Genomic DNA, 26,636 nt, shown 5'->3' with positions numbered 1-26,636 from the left:
TTTAAAATAATTACTCAGGAACTTTTTTTTTTTAAACAATAAAAACTTTAAAACTGAAACATTTACAAACCCTTAGAAAATGAGTAGTTACATTTTGAAACATTGAGGACAATAAAACAAATATGAATAATTTACACACATACTATACTAATTTTCTATACGACAAATGCTTGCAAATGGAACAAACCACGAGATTGTGGCATGAAAAAAAAAATCATTTGGTAAATCCAACTGGCTTAAAGAGTGAACAAAGTTTGTCCGAAAACACACAACACTTAAAAGGCAACGTTGGTATAGTTAAAACAGGCACAAGGCAACCACTGGGACAGGGCCCGTATCACGAAGCAGGGTGTGCCGATTCAGTGCAAAATAACAGCGTGGGTTTTACTCATCCTGCTGGGACATGAGCATCTGCATCAGGTGATCTGTGGCTATGCAGCTCGATGGCTCTTTGCTGCCCAGAAACAACAACTTGTTGAAGGCAGCTTGAGGAACATCACATGTGATCCTAAAGCAAAAAAGAAAAAAGACTCAACTCATCTGAGTTGATTGTGAGCCTTCTCGAACTTCAACGTCGCTCCTGCTCCTTGCTGCTTTGTTAGCAAACACTGTTGTTGTGATCACATGGGTTCTATCCAAGCAGGGCTGGATAGAAGTGCTTGAGCGGCGTCAGGAATGGACTGCTTGTATCGGAGTGCTGATATCAGAGATTTTAGATGCATGCTGAGATAATCTCTTTTTTGCTGATATCGGCCTGATATCAGTATCACATTGGCGACACCCCAAGTAAATGCCTGATCAGCCGTTAGATTAGTCTGATGGTACAAGCTGCTGCCTTTCGGTCTCTCGTTCTAGCGCCACAAGTGTGTTGTGCTTTTTCTTGGACTTTTTTTTGCGACACCACCACAGAAGGGTACCAGTGATGACAAAGCAGTAAACATCTCTATCCACGCACATCTCACACAGTATTGCTCAAGTAACAACACATTCAGCAGTGATACCTGAAGAACGATTAGCATGTGTTTCGTGTTTAGAGACTCGCCTCCCACGCACGCACACAGTCATCCCCCTCTGCATCAGTTATGGGTGAGTACTTAATTTACTGTATTTAAGTTTCATTTAACTTCTTTGTACCCTTCTTGAATGAAGTAGATTTGCATGTTAGATGAGCGTACACCATGTGTCCTCACACGGTTAGTACATGGGGTGTTATTTCATGTCTATAAGACCCTAATAATGTTAAATACCTTATATAGAAGGTCGTAAACTCTTCTATGCTAACTACAAAATTATTCCATCCTACTTTGCAACGGAATTATATTGGTTGGGTCTGGAATGAATTAACCGTGATAAACAAGGGATGACTGTCCTGTATGATGGCAACAGTTTGACCCTGGAACTGATATGTAGTATGTAGCAGATGTGCAGAGTGTGTAACAATACCAGTCAGAGATGTCCTCTGTGTTGACATCAGGCTTCACCTGCACCCACTGACCAATGGACCACATCCGCAACACACTGGAATCACAGCTGACCACGTCTACACCCAAGTCTGCGTATGGGTTGGGAATGTCCTCGTAGCACAGGAAGTAGCTTAAAAAAATAATAATGGCGTTTATGGAAAGAAATCAATTAGGAAATAAAAGGAAGACTCACTACTCTGTCTCAGGGTCCTTCTCGGCACTGTAAGCGGTTCTCTCCACGTTCCATCGCATGCGTTTGAACAGGCCGGTGGCGACCCCCGCCAGGTACGGTGCTGGCTTACAGTAGAGGAACATGGTCAGCCTTCGTTGGCCCAGCCGAGTTTGGCCGATGCAGAAGTGAGAAAGACTGAGGACACAGAGAAGAGACTGTAGCACACAAATGACTGACACCTGATTTGATCATTAGTATTTATTTTCCCAAATGAATTAACATATCCATAGTGATTTGAGATGTGTTTACTTATCGGGCTCAATTTCTTCCAAACTGAGAAGACTGTGGCTGGCCAAGCTCAACACCAGATGTTCCAAAGCGTCACACAGCTGCTGAGAGATCTGCAACAGCTGCACATGCTAAACACACACAGAGATATTCACAGTACTGTATAAACATGTCTGCACTGTGACTTATGGCTCGTAATATAAAGTGGACGCATCATCCATTCTCTATATTTCTTCTCAACATCTCCTTAGACTGGCCACCAGTCACTTACAGGGCAAATGCAGTATAGACAAACAACCATTCACACTTGTGGACAATTTAGACTGTTCAATTACCTCGGGAAAAGCACAGAGAAAATATGCAAACCCCACACGGAGGCTGAAACGCAGCTTTCATGACTGTGAGGCACAACACTACTGTGCTGCCGCTGCAGTAAAATAGGCTATGTTTTGTGTGTGGGAGTACCATGATGTCATAAGGTAACAGCTTATTCCGGGCTGTGGATTCCAGGAAATTAAAGAAAGGCTGACAGGCGTAGATGAAACTCCTCACTGAGGCTGCCACAAGTCCACTTTCTCCTGTCACGTGACTGCAACAGATTGTATGAATTTAAAAAAAAAAAACAGTGTTACTGTATATTTTATGTAATATATTTAAGACCTTACCTTTTGATAATATGATAGTACAGTTCAACTGCTTTGCTGTGGAAAAACTGGACCTGCAGCTGCAGGGACTGGATCATACCTGTTAAGGGAGGGTTGACACTAGGTGTGGACGGGATGCTCCTGACTCGCAAGCAGGCCTCACAATCACAGCTGCTGGACAATGACTGAGCACACGGGGGCGCCACTTCCTCACTAGTATCCAGAGCCTCTGGACGTCGGTAATTGCTGTAAATGTTGTTATTTTGAGGGTATTTGTGCTATTATTTATCACATATAGCACTCGCCTGTAAAACCGCACTGTTTGAAAACGTAATCTTTTAATAGAAATCACAAACATGTATGTTTAGTAAATGAGTGGGACGCCTCATCTATCGTCATCTCCACACCTGTAGTTTTAATTTGGACGCCCACTCACCTTTCATCCACTGCCTAGTTTGGACCGACTGTCCTGGCAGAGGGTTAATCACCTTAACCGATTTAGCGTCCATCGTGTTGGCTGAAGTTCTTAAGAAGAAGAACGAAAAATACAAAAAATGTAAGGAACAGGGCGTCTCGCACAAGACTAATGGCAAAGCTAACTGCCTATAGTGCTCGTGAACAACTTACGAACGATAACAATCGATGAAACTGACCAAATTTAAAAAAAAATCTTCTAAGTAAACAACTACTATCTACTTAATGTATACTTACATTTATAGCCGAATTACTACAAAACAATACAATTACTTTTAAGGTTGCTGCCGCTATTATTAGTTTTTAGCTAGTTGCAACTCAGGACGAGCGGTATAGAAAGTGCGTATGATGGATAGCTGGCAGCTGGCAGCTCACAAGCTAACTATTGGCAGGTTGATAGGTCAAGGGTCAGTGGCAGAAAATTTAATAAATCAGTAACATATAGTTGCTCTACAATTAAAAGCACAAGTGTTTTTCTTTTTCTCTGAAACATAAAAAATCCTTTTTGTAAAAGTATATATATAAAAAACAAAAATATTGAGGTACAGTACATGTGTTGATACAAAATAGAATACATTAACATATAAACATACACTTAGACCAAACAGATATACTGTACAGTTAACGTTCTCTATATGATGTATTATACCAGTACTGGTACTAGTACTCTCCAGCTATATACTGTAGTACTATACTATAGCCTATACTGTAGTAGTTACTACATATACTGGATGCTATTGCGGCTTCGAACTTTCAGTTTGAGTATTTTTTTCCACTAAAATTTGTATGTTAAATGATATAATAATAATATTTTTGTCATGTGCTGTTTTGGTGCTCTGCTGCCGCTTGTCTGCGTCTCTTGCAGCACACTGCTGACCCGCAAGGCAGGAGCTACGGGTACACACCTGCAGGCAATTACTCACCTCTTAAGCTGTGCTGTTTGGTTCAGTCATCGCCAGATTGTTCCCTGCACCGCCCTGCCTCATGTATTCTTACTTGTTTGTCGTAATTTTGTTCCCTGCTTGGCTACCTCCAGCAGTGGTTTGCTTTGTACTTTCGCTAAGATAGTTACCTGCTTGGTCTGGCCTGACACTGGACTGACAATTATATTGTCTTTGCCCAAAGTCAGCTGGCATAGGCTCCAGCTCACCCGTGACCTTAATGAGAACAAGTGGTATAGAAAATAAATGAGTTACTGTAAGACCGATTAACAAATCCTGTTAAATCTGTGGCCATGTGCAAAAATGTGTAAACATCTCCCGGCTGACTGTATTTTCTTTAGTGCTGTCTCGGGGTGTCACAAGACTCTCAGCTCACAAGACGAGACGATGCACGACATTGGGTCTACGAAAGGCGGTGAGATCACTCCGTTCATGCCGTTCTGTGGAACACGCCAAGGTGCACAGAGTGAATCCTCTTCCTGGCTGTTTGGAGGTACGAGACGAGGAAAACAGACATGCATGCACATGGCAATATATAAATTATCGTTCATTTTTATTTATTGTGTGATTAATTAATTTATTATCGTCCCAATCCTAGCGCCCGCGAGACAGAGAAATCATGTCATGTTTTAATATCTGCGAGATCTTGTGACACCCCTGGTGTTGTCCCGTGAAAAGGCACATTATTTGCAGAAATGTGAGGAGTGTGCTCATTTTTGTGAGATACTATAAATTGCTCTACATCGTTGTGGTGCGTTTTTTCATTTCACAGGTGGCAGCACGAGTGAAATTGAAAAGCTACTTCCCGAATTGCATTTTTCTTGCTTTTTTTTACCTCTGCACAAGTTCACCCCCACGCACAGGGACATTACAAACGGCGCACAGCCAACAAAATAAATGACAATGGCACATACACACATAAAATATATACACACTCCTGATCAAAATCTTACGACCAGTTGAAAAACGGGGGGCGTAGTTGTCACAGTCAGCCAGAGAGGTCAAACATTAAGTATGATTTAAAAGAGGTACCCCACATCTTTTCAAATGCGCTCATGGAGCAATTGAGGAAAAATCTCATCTACTCAAGTTTAATGGAAAGTAAAACCTCCCTTATCCACCTGCTATGTGAAAGAGGCTGAGGAGGTTTCCAGTTGAGAAGTATGGGTCATCTAGCCAGCAGGGTGACAAACGTGAGGACCATTTGCATGGATTCAGATGCATTTGGTTGCAAGGGGGCACCAAACAAAGCCAAAAAAGTCTCCGGGAAGATATCGGATCTATATGCTATATTAAGTGTGTTAAAGATTTCTGACAAGATTTGGGACAAAACCAAAACATGTGAGAATGATCGGCTGGAGATTGTTTACACACATCAGTCATATTGGGATAGAGCCGAGACAATTTTAAATTAAATTTTCTGTACCACTTCACACTGCAGCAGGCCATGTCTTGCACAAATTGAGGAAGAGTGAACCAACCGCAATACTAGTTGCCAGTAATCATCAGGAAATGTGGTTCGGAGGTCCTGCTCTCAGGACTCCTTCGGGGCAGACGGTTGTTGTTGATGCAAATCAGTTATGCAAATATCACTCTGTTCATCACCTTCTGTAGCCCTATGATACAGTCTTTCCCCTTTTTTATTACACTGTCTTCTTTTGTGTTTTTGTCTTTAGCACAACAGACTTTGTCCCATGGTGGTTATCTTTCTTGCATGCACTCGCATTGTAGTCAGCCTCACAGTCAGGACATCCGAGTTTGGACATCTCTTTGTGGAGTTTGCATGTCTGCCCCGTGTACTCCCTGTGTTTTCCTGGTATTCTGGCTTCCTCCCACAACTCAAAAACATGAACGCTAATTGGAAACACTAAATTGTTCATGAGTGTGAGTGGTTGTTTGTCTATAAGTGTCCTGGTGACCAGCCCAGGGTGTACCCCTTCCTCTTCCTTGACTTACTTTGACCCTAATGAGGACAAGCTGTATAGACGATGGATGGATGCACTTGTACCGAGTATAGTGATGACATCACAATACACTAATAACAAATAATTCATTGACAGTATAATACATCCAAATACAGTAAAACCTCCAAATCAAAATTTGCCTGAAGTCGTATTATTCTGAAGCTAACCAACATTTTCGGGAAAAATAGGTCTCTAAAGTCTCTAAACATCCGAATGCAAGATGTCACAAGAGAATTTAGCATACTACATGAGACTTAAGCTCTGTGAGTTTCAAAAGAATCAATTCCACAAGTGTTGGACCTTGGAAAACACAGTGGACCAACGCCAGCAGATGACATGGCACCCCAAACCATCACTGACTGTAGAAACCTTACACTGGACCTCACGCAACGTGGATTCTGTGCCTCTCCTGTCTTCCTCCAGACACTGGGACCTTGATTTCCAAAGTGATGTGATGGTTTGGGGTGCCATGTCATCTGTTGGTGTTGGTCCACTGTGTTTTCTGAGGTCCAAGGTCAGCGCAGCCATCTACCGGGAAGTTTTAGAGCACTTCATGCTTCCCGCTGCTGACCAACTTTATGAAAATGCAGATTTCATTTTCCAACAGGACTTGGCACCTGCACACAGTGCCAAAACTACCAGTACCTGCTTTAAGGGCCGTGGTATCCCTGTCCTTAATTGGCCAGCAAACTCGCCTGACCAAAACCTCATAGAAAATCTACGGGGTATTGTCAAGAGCAAAATGCGATACGCCAGACCCAACAATGCAGAAGAGCTGAAGGCCAATATCACAGCAACCTGGGCTCTCACAACACCTGAGGAGTGCCACAGACTGATCGCCTCCATGCCACGCCGTGTTGCTGCAGTAATTCAGGCAAAAGGAGCCTGGAGTGCTGTGCATGTTCATGCTTTTCATGTTCAGACTTTTCAGTTGAACATTTCTAGAATCCTTTTTTTATTGGTCCTAACTAATATTCTAATTTTCTGAGATACTGAATTTGGGATTTTCATTAGTTTTCAGTTATAGTCATCAAAATTAAAAGAAACATTTGAAATATATCAGTCTGTGTGTAATGAATGTATATAACATACAAGTTTCACTTTTTGAATGAAATTACTGAAATAAATCAACTTTCATCATATTCTATTTTATTGAGTGGCACCTGTACTTTCCAAGCTGCACACTGACTGCTCTAAAGTATATCTAAGTTTCATTTCTTTAGTATTGTCCCATATATCTTTTTACATGTTTTTATGTTCATGCACAAGTACAGCATGCAAATGGAAATACAGTATATCTTTTTAGCCAACATAAAATGAAACTCTTGGAGGATATAAACGGAGTTAATCTGACTTGACACTCAGTGCTAGCTAAATGGTAGCAGTTGGAACAGCAAAACGTTTATTTACAGACGATTAACGATAGATAGATACTTTTTTTTTATCTCCAAGAGAAATTGACAATGTAAATTAATTTAGCAATTCATCAAGAATTACCACACGCTCTGATGATAGTGCTGTCCATTCTTAAACAGTTGGTTGACATCACACGTTACGGTTGACTTGACAACCACACGTCATGTGACTCACCCGGCCGCGCGCCTTGCCCGGCTCCAATGAATGGCCAGGCAGTGTTGAACACACACACACGTACACGTTGTTTACCGCATAACCGTCGTGTGCGTTATTGTACTGTGAGCGTGTGTGTGTGTTCGTTCTGAAAATGTAAAAACCAAACCGGCGTGTTTTAACAGCCGCGCGCACGCTCATTCACGCACTGACAGGCGGTGTCCTGTGTGTCACGTGACACGGGAAGCGCCTGGGAGAGCGAGGCGTGTTGGCGGTTTACGGATGTTACCAATACCGGCGCTAGCAAGCACGCACACACACGCACAGAGCAAGCGGTCGTCTTTCTTTTGCTATTTTCAGCGAATACCCGCCGTGGATGTGACTTTTTCAGCGGCAGGACTAGACTGAGGCACCGCTGGGGGCGTTATTTTAACCGGGGGTTTCATTGTTGTAGCTGCCATTGTGGTGCGGTTTGGATGATTGAACGCGAGACGGAGTGAACACGTTCTTATGTCTGGTTTTTTAACACAGTGTCAGAGGGAAGCTCGGTAAAACGGACAAGGGTGGGTCCACCCAAACGAGGATTACCTCCTCACCGCCTTTGTGTCAACAGGCTGTTTGGACAAAGTTGAGACATCCATCTTTGTGTGCTATTGTTTCGAAGGGGTGACGGCCCATTGACGAGGGGGACAAACCCCGACACGAGCACAGGTCGTCCGGCTGTTCGAACACGGCGACAGGGACCGCGATGGCCAACGACTCAATACAAGTAAGTTCACGAATGGTGGGGTTTGATTTGCCTGAAACCCTTGCTTTTGGTGATGCACATTTTAAATACACACATCAAAGTCTGAATATTAATTTAAAAAGCAATGGTACCCCATATTTTAATTTGGTAATATCACCCTGCATGATTCTAAATATCAAATTCATTGTTAGTGTTTAGGTTAAAGAAAAACAACAGATACTTCAATTTTGCAACGAGTCTTGACCTATACAGTACAATGTGCCATTGCTGTGCTGGCCATGAGACAGTTGTCTGTGTAGATTGTGTGTATTCAAGAAAACTGGAAAGTCAAAACATTTCTGAAATGCTGAAAAGGTCTTCTGACCACCACACCACAATCTAATTTCATACAACAGAGACATGAGTTAAGACCATATAAACAATATTTATTTAGTTTTATAGATTAAACTATAGATATCAGCCTTTACCAAATAGAAATGGTGGGTTTGTTGTCAGGATTAAGTATTCTTAAACAAAGCTGCTACCATCTCAGTTGAAATGTAAGTTCAGCAATTTGTTTATTACTCTATTTTATGGATTTTAAAAATGATAAAAAGATTGGATTTGTTTACCGTATAATTAACTTGATACCAACAAAGAAGCAACCCTCTTATTACGGCCCTTAGCCATGTCTATTTGTCTATATGCCTCTGTCCTTAGCATTGTCACTATGCAATACGTACCCCGAATGCGATCGGTTCACCTGGGTTCAACGAATGTGCAGTTGGCCTATTTTTCGGCAGTCACATGTTAGGCATGTGTAATCTACGGCATCCGTCAATCTATTTCATGGCAAGTACTATACGCACCCCCCAAAATAACTCCCAAAAACGTTTTTAAGATAGAAATTTTAGAAATTACAACATAATCGATCATTTTTTTCGTATCTCATATCCATGGTGCAAGTGGACAACTTATAAGCCCTCTTTTCTTTGTTCCATAAATTATTTTAAGTTTTTTTTTTTGCCACTGAAAAAATACACACAAAAGCATTTGCTAGGAAGATGTGTTTGGATGGATGGTATTTCTTCGTTTTGAAAAAACACTCTAGCTTAATCCATCATTGCACTCTGCTCATGGTTGTTTACATTGAAATATCACTGCATGTTATGTGTTTTATTCTATTTACTTATGTACGGTATGTTATACATAACCAGATATGACCTTTATGTCTGCGCTACGTAAGTTTTTACGTCTTGGTGGATGTCATAAGACGATAGAAACATCTGCATGCTAACTAAGCATTTTAACAAAAGTCACTCATATAATAATAACCTCCCAATATATTACATAGGCTATGTTTACATGCAGTCAAATAACCCTACCATAACCGGAATATTAGCAATGACCCGGTTGCGAATGGTCATGTAAACACCAATAACCCTTTTGAAAAAACGGAATATGCTCTTATTCTGGTGTTTAAAAACGAACCAAATATTACCCCTGGGTTACTCCTTTTCTAACCCGAAACTTGGGTAATTTATGCGCCAATGTATATGAAGTATGGTTATTGACCATTTATGTCCATACATTTAAAAAATAAGTACCACAGCACATGACGTCGCAGAAGCGCTGTTGTAAAAATTTGCTCGCGGCACCGATTGCGTTCCAGGTACGTAGCCTAGTGACAGTCATTAACTATCTCTGTAACCAGCTAACAACTAGCTAGCTAGGTAACTAGTATTTGTCTTTTATGGAACCTTGATGGCCCTAATACATTGCCCTGTACATTGTTGAGTAATTAAGTATTTGCAAGCAAAGCAATTACAGTGGAACCTCAGTTAGCGTCTGCCCCAGTTAGCGTGTTTTTCAGTTGATGGTGAAATAGTTTGTCTCTTATTAATAATTTAGGGTTGGACAGTTGTGCTTTTCTGGGGTGGACGCAGAGTTAATTTTGGGTTAAGTCACCTTCATCATAATACTGTTGTTGCTAAAATGTGGGTACCTTGGGTGGACGACGCCGGTCATTCCAATGTTTTGTGTGGTGATTGTGGGAGCAAAGGCAGGCACAATAGTGGTGTTTGTTATTAGACAACACTTTACATGACCATTCCCACTTGCCTTTTTATGAGTAGAGTCGACTTACTTAGCATTTTACCGGGAATACTATCATGCTTCATAAGCTTTCAACGTTGACATCAAAAAGGCCTCTTCACATTTAGGTATCCGTCTGACAGGAGGGCTCACATTGGGGAATTACAGTAGATATGGAAATTCCACTGAGCTTTGCTCTCCAACACAATGACATTTCAGAAGTGCAAATTGATGTTTCATTGTGGGGTTGCAACTAGGGGTTTCCCAAATCCGATATCAACATGAATCATACATACTTTTATTGTTTATTTTGTAGTGTGGAATGTTAGAAAAGGCCTGATCAAGTGATATTACGCGAAGAGAGAACAACAACAGTAGGTATGACAAAAAAGAACCCATTTACTTCTATAAGCATCTGGGTTATAGCTCTGTTCACAATGTCGTGGTGATTAGGCATAATATAGCAAGGTTCAAGGTGCTCAGTTAAGTGTTTAAACACAACTTTCCTCACCACCGACAGTCATCTTTTCTGTTATAGTTAATGACTTCTTGCAATAAAAATAATGCAACCAAAGTATTGCTGAATTTACTTTTTTTATTATACGGTATGTATAATCAAAAATCAGCAATATTTCAGCAATACCTCCCCAGGTTGAGAGTTCAAGTATCTCGGGGTGTTGTTCACGAGTGAGGGAAGGTTGGAGCGTGAGGTCGATAGGCGGATCGGTGCAGCGTCTGCAGGAATGCAGTCACTGTACCGGACCGTCGTGGTGAAGAGAGAGCTGAGCCGGAAGGCAAAGCTCTAAATTTACCGGTCGATCTATGCCCACCCTCACCTATGGTCATGAGCTTTGGGTTGTGACCGAAAGAACGAGATTGCAGAGACAAGCGGCTGAAATGAGTTTCCTCTTTAGGGTGGCTGGACTCACCCCAAGAGATAGGGTGAGGTGCTCAGTCATCTGGGAGGAGCTCAGAGTACAGCCGCTGCTCATTCACATCGAAAGGAGCCAGTTTAGGTGGCTCGGGCATCTAGTCCAGATGCCTCCCTGGTGAGGTGTTCCGGGCATGGCCAGCCAGGAGAAGGCCCCGGGGCAGACCTAGGACACGCTGGAGGGATTATGTCTCACAGCTGGCCTGGGGACGCCTTGGTATCTTCCCAGTGGAGCTGGAGGAGGTGGCCGGGTACCGGGAAGTCTAGGCTTCCCTACTGAGACTGCTTCTCCCACGACCAGGACCCTAATAAGTAGAGGAAAATGGATGGATGGATGGATGGATTATACAGCATGACCATCAATATTATTTGGCTTTTGTAACAAACCTCTGTGAGTCAGGTCCCTAATTCAATAAAAGTCATGGCATGGTTATAGATCTATTTGTGGTGTGATTTAGTATATATGACTTTTTTGTTTAAACAAACTCTTTTAGGGCCCTATGAAATCCGTTTTATTTTTTGCTTAGATTCCATTTTTTCCATTTAAATTTTTTAGAATTAAATTTTTTTTACCTTTTCCACTTATTTTACCAGCATAGAGAGTGTGTGTTATTTGAGTTAGTAAATAAAATGTCCGTTAATAAATACAAAAATCCTTACATTTATTGATGCATCATTGGCCCATTTTGTCTAGTAATTCAGAAATGGATGTCAGCCTCAGCACACATTGCTACAAAAAAGCAAACTGTAATGCCCGTGTTCGTGATTAAGGAAGATGTAGTCACAGATGTAATTCAAATCGCGTTATTAACTCTTTCAATGCCAAAGACGTCTATAGACTTCTTTTCAAAAAAGAATGGTTGACTGCAAAGTCAACCATTTTTCTCACTTGTGCTACAATCAAAGTCTTATTCATCTTGTGTGTGAATTTCTGACTTGTAGGCAATGTATTTCTGTCCCAGTAGGGTGCAACAGTTCTCTTTTCCTCCAACCGGCAGCGACAGATTGTCTATGAAGAAGACGGATTGTGGGCTGAGAGAGGAAAATGTCGAAACACATGCAGCAATCATGCAAAAAATACAGGCAGCTAACACTGTCACAGAGCTTGTCTGGCGGTGGATCTTCCTTTAGTAGTGACGTGATCACGAATGATAGAGGTGACAGAGGTTATGTAGGTGATGTAGACACAAATGCAGTTGACAATAGCAGCCGAAGCAACAAGCTAGTGGTTAGCGTTGCTGAGCCATGTGGCGCGACACCGGAGCCTGACACCGAAAGCAGTTCAGAGACGGATGAGTCAGAACCCGAACCTGATTCTTCTGACGAGTGGCTGGCGTCTGGATAGGTCAGCAGCAGGGATTCATCCAGCAGACCTAACCATCACTCTGCTTGAATTTGCTTCTCTGCAGAAAAAGCTCGTTTTCTCTGTTTTTTGGTCAAAATCTGGTGTTTTTGTTGAAACTACCCTATGGTCTACCACCAATGTCTAAAGACCCAAAAAGGCTAAAAACATACATTTTTTTTCTGATGAAAGAAGAGAGTCTAAAGTTTTGTAGATAGTTTCAATGTTTATGTAGTCCTAAAACTCAGTATTCTGTGGGTCTTGAAAGTTCAGCAAAAATTCCCAAAAACTCTGGCAGTATGGAGCTCTCTGCTCTGAACATGGCTGGCAGTCAATGGGTTAATGTAAGATATTGTTATAACACCTTTATTTTGTTTACAAAATTAGATAAGTGTAACGATGAGCGCTCTTATTTTGAAGGCCGGAAGTGTTTTTTGTGTGTGTTGAGAATGGCATTTGATGGTTGATACGAGCTGGGTGCAAGAATAAACGTGCCTCTTGTCTTTTTTCACTCACAACCTGCACGTCGTCAGTGGACATTGTAAAATGGTCCTTACATTTAAACACAATACGGTGAAAATATACCCATCCAACCTGAGTGGCGCACACACACACTAGCACACTCTGCTAAACTAAGCTAACACCGCTAGCTTCCATTCACGCTCTGTAACAGAGGAGTTTTCAAGGTTTTTCGCCACCGTTCCGACATGTTTAGGAGTGTTTGTGATGAGATTCCGCCACAATTGGACATGTTTGCACGGTGGTGATGCGTTTTCTTCTTGAGTGTGGCGGGAGTCGGGTGGTCTTCTTAATGCCTTATATTTGTATTTTAGTTCATTTAGCTATTTTTATGTTTGAAAATGCTGAATTTAGGTAAAAAAAATAAATAACATTTGCTTAAATATGAATAGTTTTTTGACTAGCCTTTTGTCTGAATTACCCTATGTGTTGTGCTTTTGCTCTATAATTCAGCTTGCCTTGCCTAATAATAGGCCATATTCAACCACGAAACAGCATGGTTTATAAATTAATGTATTTTTGAAAAACCATGATAGAGCAAAGCCGTGAAATTTGAAGCGCGATGTGGCAAGGGACGACTGTACTGATCTGTGTAACTTGGTAGAAGTCGGTCTTTGTAGACCAGCACATTTGTCAGATTCATCTCTCCATGGTTGACCAATTCGTCCATGACTTGAGGGTAGGGAGGTTTTTCTGCAGGAGCTAATGAGGGCTTTCTTTGTTTTTATTTGCATCAGGAACTCATGAGCAGAGCATGTGTAATGTGTGGGTAGTAAAATGAGACTGAGTTTGTCTGTGTTTAATTACGCCTCTGATGTGCTTTGCTGTTATCAAATGGCTTTCAAAAGCTTCATGTCGAATGACTTCCACTTGAAACACTCCTCACATTAGCTTTGATGCTGTGGGGTCTAAAGGCAACACAGTAGAGTTTCTATGTACATTGATGGATGTAATTTCATTACAGTTTGCGACTCAGGTGTATGTGCAAAAATATTTGTCAGTGTATTTGTGTATTTGTCAGAAAAAATAATAGCACAGGCAACAGAGTCCAAGTTTTCACCTGTTGTGCTGTGCAGCGCAGCGCTTCAGAATTAGAAGAGATGTCTCACAGAAACATGCAAAATTAGCACACCCTGTCATCATTTTTTCACATGACTGTATGTCTGCTGTCTGAAGGAGACCAGACCTTTCACTGTGATAAATGATTAAAAATCAGCACCAAGGTTTCTAGAAGTTGCTAAAATCAGTTCAACAATTTTTGACGTAAGGCCAAAATAAAAATACCCATGTTCATGTGGATATGCCTTTGAAAGATTAGACTACATAAAAACTAAAATTAAGACAAATCCGGTTTCTGAGAAGAAAATATAATGCATGCTTGTATCAACGCAGCAACAGTATCATTTACTAAATCCCTTCATTAGTCAAAACACAGGGTTACACAATTTACCATTCGTATTTCTGGTTTAACACCCTCTCTGGCTCCAGAGTTCCCATGGCGTATTGTGTTATTTGTTTGCCCTACAGGAAGGCACTATTAAACACCCAGTAGAAGCCCCACTGCATCACACATCCTCATAAATGTTGATGAGTACACTATGCTGATGGATCTGTGGCCGTTTTGTCTCATGTGTCATGCTTTTGTATGGTCTATGTTCACACAGATATAAAATCCTCCAGGAATGTGCAAGAGTACTCCTTACAAGGCAATGCCATGACATAAGTAGACTGATACGCACGTAGTTGTTTTTTTTCCCCTCAGCACTTCCTTGCAGGCATGCATGCACAGTCCAAAGCAGAGTATTCAGAGACAGTGTAGTACCTGAAGACACACAGTGAAATGTTACTCGCATCCATTTTAATGTCAGACATCTAGTCAAACAGGACCGTGTACTCGCTACCGTGTGATGTCGTTTCCCAAACCCTTTTTTCTATACTTACAAACACACGAGTGCTTCCTCATATCATCTCTTTGACTGACTGCATGCTTTGTTTTGTCTGGCTGTCAGCAAATGTATTGTGTGTGTGGCAACACAATTAGCTATGTGCATATTTTTAAAAATCACAGCAAAAAGCTTGTAAAAGCTTGATCGAGGAACCATCCATTGTACCAAAGGTGTACTGACCAGTGAAGTCCAAATCATGTACATACTGTACATGGTGCTCCCTGCTACTGAAGACTTGAGCTCTTTCATAACAGAGACATGTTGAGTTGAAATCAAGGCGAAAGTGCAGTTCCTCTGAAGCTCGCGTGGCCTCGGCCCCCGAGGGTGGAGGGTAGAGTCACTAAAGGGCATTATGCCGATGCCGACGGCGCTCTGCAGCCTCGCCAGTACAATGGCATGTATTGTCTGACACTCGCAACCTAGATCACATTCAGTTCACTGTAAGTTCATTTCCCACATCCTTTGGTGAGGCGGTTGGCGACCACACCCTCACTAACCAGCTAAGCAAACCCCACTTCTGTCCGGGCGTCATGTTGTGTTCAGAATTGTAAAAATCTTCTTGCTCTTGTTAACCCGTGTTCTCACGTCATTGTTGGCATGAGCTCTAACTGCTCATTTGTCTCTTGTTCACCCTGTGAAAACATCTTGTAATTCACGTGACCTCACAGAAATGACCCCCTCCTTTCCCCACTACACCACTTAGTATTATGAGGTAGAGGATCTACTGCAGCAAATAGATTTATGCTAGTATTGACTCTTCCATAACACGAACACTTATTGCTATTGCTTCCTCACACATGCCAATGAAGGTGTCCATACATCTCTGTAAGTCTTTCATTCATTGCCATAAAACTGCAGTGATTTCCTAATTTTCCTTCTTGCACGAAGCCGGCTTAACTTGTCAACATCAGCAGTCTTGCACCCTGACATGCCTTGACCCTTAACCTTTCCTCATTATGGCAGTGCCCATGGCCCCTTGGCCATATGCATTGATCCCAGCCCCATTGCTACCGTGCTATTTAAACGTTAACTCTCTCTCTGCCAGAAAGCTGAACAACTGAAGATGATCATGGCGATCAGCTTTACAGGATTTGTGACATGTCACGGAAGCAGTGATCAGAACTTTTTATTTTTTATTTAAACAGAATATGAGGTCCAGGGTGCCTTTCGCCCAGAGTCAGCTGGGATAGGCTCCAGCTCATCAGGATAAGTGGTATAGGAAATGGATGGATAGCTAAGTCCTTTTTAAAAATATGATCAAAATGTCTCAATAAAGTAGAACGTCAGAGGGAAGATAAATATTTAATTCCCAAAAAGTTTGTACGACACATGTGAAATGAATAAGAAAAGTATCAGAGATGGTACATCGTTGGAGCAGAGATGCGGAAAGTCATCAGTAACGTTCTTCTGCCACCTGTTTCTCAGACTGCTTTTAAATGCACCACTGGGACAAGAACAAACAACTCTCCATTCCAGCTGGTGTTTGTCTGCTTTTTTATTATCCAAAAAGGGAAACTGTAGACTTTCCAGGCCTGTTGACATAAAGTAGTGTTTGTGCTTTATTGCAAAGTCTAGCTGCAAAGAGACGATGCAACAACAAAATCACTCGTCTACGACATTCAGCTATTTCATATGCGACGATGCTGAAATGTAGTTTACAGACAGAGGTGTCTTTTGAATGTCTGGTTATGGGTATAAAGTAATCCAACATGTTTCCCCAATGTTATTGTACACCCTCCCTGTTTTTCTCCCCCTCATTCTCCTTCCTTCTGTCCAAACTACAGCTGTTGCCTTCCTCCTCCCCTCCCTCTCAGATGGCCCCCTTGTTTTCCCATCTGGGTTGAACCTCAAGAGCTATTCTCTGCTGAGGGATAATTAGAAGGAAAAGACTTGTTCGCCCTACAAACAACACTTGTAGGATAAATATGGATAACTTATCAAATAGTTGTAACACATAGTACCTGAAGATAGCATTATAGTCGTGTGAAAGTGCCTTGCATCATAATAAGAGGTATCTTCTTGTCATCAGTTATGCTACCTTTAAAATATATGCAGACGTATTTAGAGCAAATTGGGTCTGTCTGTATTTGTGGTGTGCATGTTTGTGTGTGAGGGTGTGACTTCTCAGATATAACTGGGCTACAGAGGTTAAGGAAAACTCCACAAAGATTCCCTCATGTCAACATGTGCGGATCAGGTTACACTGTGAGCAAGCGGTTTTGCACAGAACAAACACAATAGCTTGGAATTGACAAATACAATAATGGCATGTTTTTGATCACATTGTTTTGAAATAAGAAACATAAGTGTCTGTTTTTGTTATTGAGTTGTAGAATCATGTCATTTGTGAGTTGGAGTGCCGCAGGCACTTAGTAGTCATTTATCTGAGAGTATTTTTAACTATAAATGTATAAATTTGTTTTTGGAACATTTTAAAACATGTCTAAAAGTGAAATTTATTTAAAATCCTGTCTTAAAACAGTAGTCGGTAGATTCACGCTGGGCATTGGTCAAAATACTAATAACGCTGGGAGATTTTAGCATTTGTTTTTAAAAACCAAAAGCCAATTTCATCCACATCTCCATAGCATTTCTTTACAAAGTGACACTGCCAACTACTGGCCTGGCATACACATTAGTCTTTTTTTCATGTAAAACCTACAAAAAAATCTAAATCCCAATTTGACTTTGTTGTTTTCGAGTAAGTGTATCCACCAACCTTTCACCTGTATTTTTTTTATAGATTGAACAAAGTCCTGTGTTAGGGTCTTCTTATGCCTCTTTGTGGTATTAATGAATAAAGAGTACGATAAAGGAATAGCATAAATCGCACACATTTGACACGATTTCCTTGGCTTAGTTACATTTTAACCTCCATCACTCACTATGCTATTACAACACCATGCTGCTCACACACCTGTTTTAACAGGCATATAGCAGAGGGGAAGGAGAAGTGGTGCTGTTTCCTGGTAAGATACCTGGACGGGGGTGGGGCTGTTATGAAAACAGCTGGTAGTGGGATGAGCACATATTTTTTTCACCCGACCACACACCACACCTGCTTATTTACATCCATCAGATTTTTATGCATCCTCGTCCTAATAAAAAGGAGAATGTAGTACTCTACATTGGTTGTTTGTGGTTTGGCGGCCAGGATCACTAGTTTAGTCTAACTGGCTTCTGTCAGTCCGAAAAGAGATTATTTTTTAGTTTGACGGTACCTTCTCAGTAGCAATTATAGACACTTCTGTTGATGTCAAGTCACTATGTTGATTTTAGTGCCTTGAAGGAAAACTACACTTTTTCGGAATTTTGCCCATCATCCACAATCCCTTTGTGAGATATGAACAAATATGTCTTTCTCTTTTCTGTGCTTTCTAAAGAAAAAATTGATAAAAGCAATATCTTAGTACTGCGCATAATGGGATACACCTATGCCTCCTACACAGACGGGTATTAAAACAACTCCCAAAAGCGCCAACAAGGTTTTATGGTTTTATATACAAGCTGTGTCCATGTAGTAACCGGTACATTCATGATGGCATGTAACACTTACTATATTGCGTAGCAACTTCCTGGCTCGGCGCATTGATTCCACACCACAATATCGTAGAAACGCTGCGATTGGCTGGCGACCAGTCCAGGGTGTACCCCGCCTCTCGCCCAAAGTCAGCTGGGATAGGCTCCAGCATACCCCCGCAACCCTGGTGAGGGTAAGTGGCATAGAAAATGAATGGACGGATGAATGGAAGGACGTCGTAGAAACGAACGCCTACACCTAGCGTTAGCTTTTCCAAACTCCAGAAATAAAAACACAGCAGCAGTGGCGGCTTCTCGAATATGTAGCCTTACCTTTTGGTAGTGTCTGAGGCGTTGTGAGCGCGACACTGACGCGATACGTGCGAGTCTGTGGTGAAGCTTGTCACTAGCTGGCTAGTAGCTAGCCGGTGTGTTATGGCTAAGTGTCAATACGCCAGTAATGTAGTTTAATCGTTGTAACAGTGTTAATAATAATTATAAGAGTGTCGCTGTAGCTTGTGTAATATGCACGTAACATTATATGTAAATAGAGCGTTGCTGCCGCTTTTTGGAGGCTTTTTCAGACGACATTATAGGAGGAATAAGTATGTCCCATACGTGCGGAAATGAGCTGCCTCTTTTTATCTGTTTTTATATCTTTAAAAACGCACAGAAAAGTGAAAGACATGTGTTCATGTCTCATATAAGGATAGTGGATGATAGGATTTTTTTTTTTTTAAGTGCAGTTTTCCTTTAAAGTTATAATCATGAAGTCCTTTTCAATTTCTTTATAGTAGTAACTACCTTCCATATTTACCGAGGCATGCATGTTGTTATACTCCTTAACAATGAACATGCAGTGAATGTTTTTCTTTTTTTATATTTAAAGCTGCAAAGAGCCTCTCTCATTAACTGAATGTAAGCTGTCAAATTCTATTTGGCTTTTAGGTAATGGACTGAAGTGCGTTTTCCCTTCTTATTTAATTAAACTGTCGCTTCCGCTACACAGTCCTTACTCAGTAAGGCTCACATCACTTCATAACACTAAATAGTTTATATAACCTGGGGTCATCCCATCAAATTATTAACTCTAAAACTTTTCTATTGGAAAAAAATATAAGGCTTTCACGTCACTTATCAGTGGACATGTCCCCATTGATTTAGAACCTGCAGTATATTTATCTGCCTAAAACAGTCAGTCGTTGTTTATCTTTATCCCTGTACACCAGGGGTCACCAACATGGTAGCCCTCCACGACCACATGAGGTGCCCGTAAGCCTGCTTTTCATTCAGGTTTTCAGTTAATAATGAAAGAACAGTAGAAAGAAATGCATTGTGAAATACAAAATGTGACTTGTGGACACCCGCATTTTGTTAATGTTCTGGTAAAACAAGCATATTCGCTTTGTTTGGGTTTAAAATAAGCTCTGAAAATAAATGTTACAAAAATGAGTAGCTCTTGGCCATTTTCATTTTGTAAAAGTAGCTCTCACAAGGAAAAACATTGGTGACCCCTGCTGTACACGTTGCTCCTAAAAATTAGACAAACCTTTCATACTGTTGTATGAGCTATTGTAGGTCAACATGCTTTTACCAGAATGAAATAGAGACACGTTTAAGGGATTACACTAAAATGATGTAACATATTAATCTTTATACGAAAGCATCTGCATGTGTTGTTGCCATTTTTGGCCCTGCAGATGTTCAAGGACACACACCTGTTACTTGCTCAATATACATATGGCGTTAGTTGGTGAGCTGAACTGGGTCCTGCACTGACAGGTGCTGTAAAACGCACAAATAGACCTGCTGCACTGGTCTTTGCTGCTGCTGACACTCTTAAGACAAACTGTCACAGACAAAACACATGCACAAGTGAATTCCTGAGGATCTTCTCTCTTGATCATTATTCCTTCACAATAATTAATAATGTACAGTTTTGATAGATACTGTCAGTTTGTTTTTTTTTATTTCGACACATAAGAGGGTCAAAATATGCATGTGTGGGCAGTGAATTGTAAATGAGAGGTAGATAGGAGAGTCATACAGATGTATTAACTTGATGAAATTCACGCATGACTGGTCCCTCAAGAGAAACTCGTCTCGTTGAAAACGGTTGCCAGGGAGGATATGTTTTATTATTACGTAACACAAGCCACACGCTGTGTGAGCATTGTATTTATTTGGTGAAGTGCAACTTATAAGATGCTCGACAAACGTCTTTTGTTTGAAGACCGCTCTAAACAATATCTGCATTATTGTTTTCCTTCTCAACATCGTCTGTATGTTTTTGTTTCTCTTTGATTGCCAACATCGAATGATTCATGTGTTATCGTTAAATGTTATGTTCGTGACATTAGGTCTTCAATTTTTAACTTAATATATACACAGGGTGCCATTTTTTTTTTTTTTGCATCAATACTTTACAACAATGCCGCATACCAAAGTCTTAAGCCCGGATTTAACTTGATCTATCTTCAATGCATGGTACTTTTTTTTGTAGAATCTTGGTGCATTTCCAGTATCTCCTGTTATAAGACTTGTTCCTCAGTCTTTCTTCTTTCCCCAGTCCTGTCTTTCCTCCCCTCAAATACCCTGGCCATCACGCGCACTCCCGCTTTCCAGCACATCGAGCTTTTGTGATTTGCCGTCAAGCTGTAGCATGTCTGCAGGCAAAAGGCCACAATTGAGTTTTTTTAGAACAATGCTGTGATTGTGATGTTGAATTGCAAGACACACTGAAAAAAGCCCCAGAGATTGTACAACGTAATAGCAGCAAGCTGGGAATCTTACGCAGTATAGGAAGTTGATTTGATGTGTAGCCTTGAATGGTCTTTTCATGAGCTCTGTCTGGTCCCCCTCCCTCCCGTCTGATGTCTGTCTGTATGGCCTGTCCCGGCAGCGGCCTCTCACGTGGCCTTTTATCGGTCACTGGCCTCTGGTGCTGTGAGCCTGACTACCTCCCTTCCTTCTTCTTCCAACCATCTCTGTTTCCCATTCTCTCCCTGTTTGTCCACCCTCCCACCTGTCTTCTCGCAGGCTGCCCATGTCCTTCACTCTCTCCCGCTCACTCGGCTGCTCTTTTGTCTGTCTTATGGGGAGGGGGGGCATCGCTATTCTCTCCTCTCCCCCACTGTCTCTTTCCTCCTTCATCTTGCAGGGAAAAGAGACGAGCAGGAGGTAGGGACCTCTGTTGAGATAAAATATGTATGTTAAGGGTTTATTGTTGCTGTACAGTAGTATATGATAGTTTCCCTTAAAATTTTACGTGATGCATGACATTTGGCGTCCAGCGTGTGGTAACATTATGACTGTTATGATAAAAGTTGACCATAATCTGCTCCAGGGCACTGGATAGCCTGCGATTTGTTTAGGTTGTGAAACTATTTTCCCCATAGAGGAAAAGGCTTCTTGAGACGTCATCTGTACTTCTGTGTAGAAGGTGTCGGACGTTTCGCTCCTCATCCGAAGAGCTTCGTCAGCAAACGGCCTGTCGGCCGACTGAGAGCCTACACAGACGTATTTTCCCCATAGGAAATACAGTGATATCTTGCTTTTCGCCACAAAAACCAAATTGTACATTATCAATTTCTCCCTAAGAAATCATGAAAATCCCATTTATCCATTCCAGACACCCAAAAATATCAATATATCTTTAGCCCCATGGTGGATTATTTTGCAGTCGTCTCGTAAAACAGAGACTTGTGGTGTAACTGTGTTAGTTAACAAAGAACTCCAGAGTCAACTAAGGCTGTCTTCGACTAAGGATTTTCATAGTCGAATCTGATTCGCTAGATTTTGTCCACAGTCGGCTAATAGTCCAATATTGCTTTTTTTAAAAGAGCACCGCAAATGGTGATCCCTGCAAATAAATAGATCTTATTTGCGAACATGGTAGGTGTGCAACAACTGTACCTTTTTATTTTTTTATTTATTTAGAGATGGAGAAAGCAGTTCACATAGCTGCGCAGTCCTCCGCCTCTGGTCAGCCGCTGTTCTATTAGTCCGAAGTGTGTGGTGGTTGGCTAGCTCAATAGCATAGTCATGTCTTGGTGAATGAATGACATTGCAGTCCAAGCGTCTTAGTGTGGACTCGTAACTTCATTCTATTTACTAAAGACCGCACACTAGCGAGGAAAATGATCGGTAGCGAGTGTGTGCGGTGTTAGCTTGAGCATAGCTCGTATTCCTTCGCCCCTTCCATGCCTTTGTTTACATTCTCAACGCCGCTTGCGAGCACTTTTGCCCGGCTGGGTGGTGTGTGTGTAAACTACGCTACTCTGGAGAGCTCAGGGACGAGTCGAAGAAATTCAATATCCAAAAGCTCTTGTCGAGTATAAGATGTTAAACCAGACCCGATATGATAAAATAACTACAAAACTGCAAATATGGAAGGGATGCTGGGCTTCGCTGTGTATGCGCCACCATCTTGCATAAATATACAGCAGGTCTTTTGTTAAACACACATGTCATTGTCAATTCTTTATTAACACAAATTAGGTTGAATTTGTATCAAAATAGGCCATTTATAACAAAAACAAATACATTCTATGTAAAAATGTATGCTCAGTAAAAGCCGTGGGCACCCACCATGTAGTCAGCATGGTACAATCTTGATCACAGTTGACATTTGATTCAACTGCGAGAGTTATAGTCGAATCAAACTTCTTAGACACCCCTAGACTCACGCAGTGTATTAATAACGCGACAAGACTGAGTCAGCAATGCGTGGGATTCTTTCTTTGGACACTCGATTTCGCAGAATGATACAGTAACAGGGCAAATGGAATACTTTGTCTAACATTCTCATTTGAGTTTGCCAATGAATGGGCCATACAGGATGCCGTAGTATTGTGTAAACTAGCTGTCACAAGTTGGGTGTGTGATCCAAGATGGCTGAATAAACAAGCAATGCTAGGACTAGTCCGTCCACATCTGTATTAATATCACGAGATTCAGCGTACCAAAAAGGTAAAATACAACAGTTTGTTATGCTTGTTGTTATTGTACAATAACCGAGGCCGTGTATGAGAACCGAGACAAAATTTTTGTCATCATACGAAAACGGGGGCGTTGGAAAACCAAGGTTTGACTTTCACGGAAATCGTAATAATCCATCCCAATGTCAAACTTTTGCCATCATAAAGCCGTAATTAACCCTACAAGCAGTTTTAACATTTTAACATTTTTAAGTTAACGTTCATATAAATGTAAAAATAAGTAACCCACTCTTGACGTTAAGACATAAAAACAGTAACAAATTGTATTCACCTTGACAAATGATAAAGGTGCAAATTTTTTTTTTTATATTTGCAGTATAAAAAGAACAAACATAAAAACTGCTCACATTCTTTAAAACATTTTTTTTAACTTCTTATTTAGGCTGCTTTTTCTTTTGAAATACATTTTCTCAAAAAGTGACAAGTCAAAGAAACCTTTCCACTAACTGAACTGAGGTTTGCTAAGGTCTTGCGTGACAAGCTGATGTGCTTCAGGATGTTCCGATTTCCAAAGTTGTATGCGGCTTTAGAGGCATATCTATAAATGTCAAAACGAAACGTCAGTTTGCAATCTATTATTTCACATTCTCTTTAATCATTTGTTTATTATTTATGTTATTATTCTTCTTTGTAGATTTGCAGTAAGGATTGTTTTTTTTTGGGGGGGTGGTATATTCCCAAGATCCCCCCCTATAGGTGTAAAGTGTAATGTTTCTTAAAATACAAACAGACAACAGTATGGCTTCCCTTTGTTGTAGATGAGGACAGGAAGCTGTTATAGTAACTGTATATTGTCCTTTATTTTATTAGTTCCTGCAGGAGTAATGGTCAGCTGCCCGACTGCTTTTGTCCATGTCGTGTAGCTGTACTGCTTTGCTCTTTATTTAGCTTTCCATAACTGCCTCCCTCTCTTAAATGCTGCCAGCTTACCTTTCATCACTAGTCAGACGTCTCAGGAGTGCCTGCAGATGTTTACTTTATATGACTCGACCACACAAACACACATATTTGTTGGAAACATTTCACTTCTCGTGTTTTGGGCTCAAGGCGGAAGTCTCTTTTTGACCTTCGCCCTAATTTCTGCTGCTTCCTTGCATTTCAAGAAGAGCGACACAAAGCAAAGCCGACATCATATCAGTGCCACACAGCTAATCAGCGATCCCGACCCGTTTCCAGTTCTTAAAGTTGACGTTGGTGCTCATCTCTCAGCAGATAGCTCAGGCCTGTCAGAACAATCTCCATTACATTGGGCCTTCCCTTTTACACAGCATTAACACGCACACTGCATACACACTTCTAACACAGTACCAAAAAGTGTATTATTCTGATTTACATACAATGTTATTTCTTACCGTCTGTTTACCATAATTGACCACAAAACCTTGCATTTTTAACCACCTCTTATCTAACTCTTTATCTGGATGTTTCTTTTAGCTTCCAGGCAGGTGGTTTCCGATATACAAATGTTCATACTTGTGAAAATTCTTTACATGTCTAGGTAAAAATGTGTCCTCTACACAAATGCAATGTAATGTGCTTGAGGCAAGGTGCGGAATTTTAAAAAGGTTAAGTCAAATATTCCACACTAGGTTGACGTGCATTTACATTCCAAGCTGGACTCGAGATATACAGAATTCCTGAAATGTCTTGCAGACAATGTTACAGAATAAAAGCGGAGCTCTTTGCAAGAGCCCGCTCCCACGGCGCAAATGTATTCGCCAAAGGATGATTGGCAGCTGTTGTCTGGCCTCAGCACAGCGGGATGGTGACTTGGCAGCTATTCATAGAAGTCTGGTCAGCACACAAAGTGTGTCTGGAGTAGATCATCAATGATAGGTAGGCTGCTATGCATGCAGCAGGACTTCCCCCGAGCGAAGCAAGTCTAATGTGGCTGCGGCCAATTACAACACTGTAAAAACTACATTTCAAGAAAGTAAAAAAGTCCCATTTTTAGCAACAGTTTATTATTTTTGTTCCTAAAAAGAAAAAATATCTTGTCTAGCAATTTTCACTTAATAATCTTATATGAAAGTATCGCTAGCCAATTCTTATGAAGAAATTTTGGCCAAAAATGTGTTCTTTTTTCTAATAACAAGATAAAAAACTTACCGTATTTGATTATTCTTCAACAACTGATTGATATCCTTTATATTTGTCTTAAATTAAGAATAACACTTGTTTCTAAACATTCTAAATTTAAGAATGGACTCACGCACAGCAAATATATCTACACTGCAAAAACAAAATTTCAAGAAAGTAAAAAAAGTCCCATTTTAAGCAACCATGGATTTATAATATCAAATGTAGTCGTGAAATCTGTGTAAATGTGTAAAATTATTCAATAAAATATTACTCTCTTATTGTCTAGTTTATAAATCAAAAAATGTGTGAATTTACATGCAAATGATGCCAAAAAATAATTCTGATAGTGTTTATTCGGTGAAGAAGTAAAATAGAAGAAGAAAAATATTCAAGTTATAAGAATATCTAGCCAAGCAATTTTTGCTTGCCCCCAATGCTTACCCCATTGGCAGACTTCTTTGCTTGAAATAAGAAAAGTTGTCTCGTTTGAATATAATTTGGGCTTCTTTGAAGTATGTCTGTTTTTGCAGTGAAGGACTGGATGAATATTATGTTGTTAATAAAACCCTTTTGCTTATGTCTTCTTTGCTTAAGGTTTTACGTTCTAATGCAGATGATTTCTGTTCGAGTTGAGTATGTATGTTATTAGCTTGGTCATGTGGCCACAGCATGCAATGCAAACATACAGTAACAACATAGATCACATGATGCCAGCTTAGTGTCTCTATTAGTTTGTCTGCAGAGCAGAACAGCATCTCATGAAAGTGAGTACACTCCTCACATTTCAGCAACCATTTTGATTACAGTATATTTTCTTCAGGGGTAATACCATAGAACTAAAATTGGACATAATGTTGTCCCTCGCCACTTTGCGGTTTCAATTTTAGGACCCCGAGGCAGTCGGCAAACCCGGGGTCTTCCACCGCCGACAAAAGCCGGCCACTTTTTGGGCTCTCCGCCT

At 40.8% G+C, this 26,636-nt stretch overlaps 2 protein-coding genes and 1 long non-coding RNA gene across 4 annotated transcripts in view; 2 read left to right on the top strand and 1 right to left on the bottom strand.

Annotated features, from left to right (window-relative positions):
• Window positions 1-61: 61 nt before the first annotated feature.
• c6h19orf67 (chromosome 6 C19orf67 homolog) lies at window positions 62-3,428 on the bottom strand. 2 transcript variants are annotated; one of them, XM_054779439.1, is made up of 8 exons: window positions 3,279-3,428; window positions 3,004-3,092; window positions 2,589-2,667; window positions 2,389-2,512; window positions 1,945-2,054; window positions 1,657-1,830; window positions 1,444-1,593; window positions 62-508 (listed from the first exon to the last, which is right to left on the bottom strand). In XM_054779439.1, the coding sequence occupies exons 2-8, from the start codon at window positions 3,074-3,076 to the stop codon at window positions 385-387; spliced, it is 834 nt and encodes a 277-aa protein (XP_054635414.1). In that variant the 5' UTR covers window positions 3,077-3,092; window positions 3,279-3,428; the 3' UTR covers window positions 62-384. The 2 variants fall into 2 exon arrangements, with proteins under 2 accessions (XP_054635414.1, XP_054635413.1); XM_054779438.1 differs by having other exon boundaries at window positions 3,195-3,390.
• On the top strand, window positions 2,747-6,879 carry LOC129182851 (uncharacterized). The gene is made up of 3 exons (XR_008570702.1): window positions 2,747-2,806; window positions 4,324-4,475; window positions 6,554-6,879. It is a non-coding gene; the product is annotated as an uncharacterized LOC129182851 (long non-coding RNA).
• Window positions 6,880-7,730: 851 nt separating this feature from the next.
• Window positions 7,731-26,636, top strand: part of pkn1a (protein kinase N1a) — a 49,763-nt gene continuing 30,857 nt past the window's right edge. Inside the window, exons 1-2 of the mRNA XM_054779183.1 lie at window positions 7,731-8,078; window positions 8,180-8,284. Coding sequence (XP_054635158.1) covers window positions 8,264-8,284 — 21 coding nt within the window. The 5' untranslated portion in view covers window positions 7,731-8,078; window positions 8,180-8,263. The remainder of the gene's footprint in view (window positions 8,079-8,179; window positions 8,285-26,636) is intronic.

This window comes from Dunckerocampus dactyliophorus, chromosome 6, assembly GCF_027744805.1.
Source record: "Dunckerocampus dactyliophorus isolate RoL2022-P2 chromosome 6, RoL_Ddac_1.1, whole genome shotgun sequence".
In the NCBI taxonomy this organism is placed as follows: domain Eukaryota; kingdom Metazoa; phylum Chordata; class Actinopteri; order Syngnathiformes; family Syngnathidae; genus Dunckerocampus; species Dunckerocampus dactyliophorus.
This window is presented reverse-complemented; position numbering and strand designations above follow the sequence as displayed.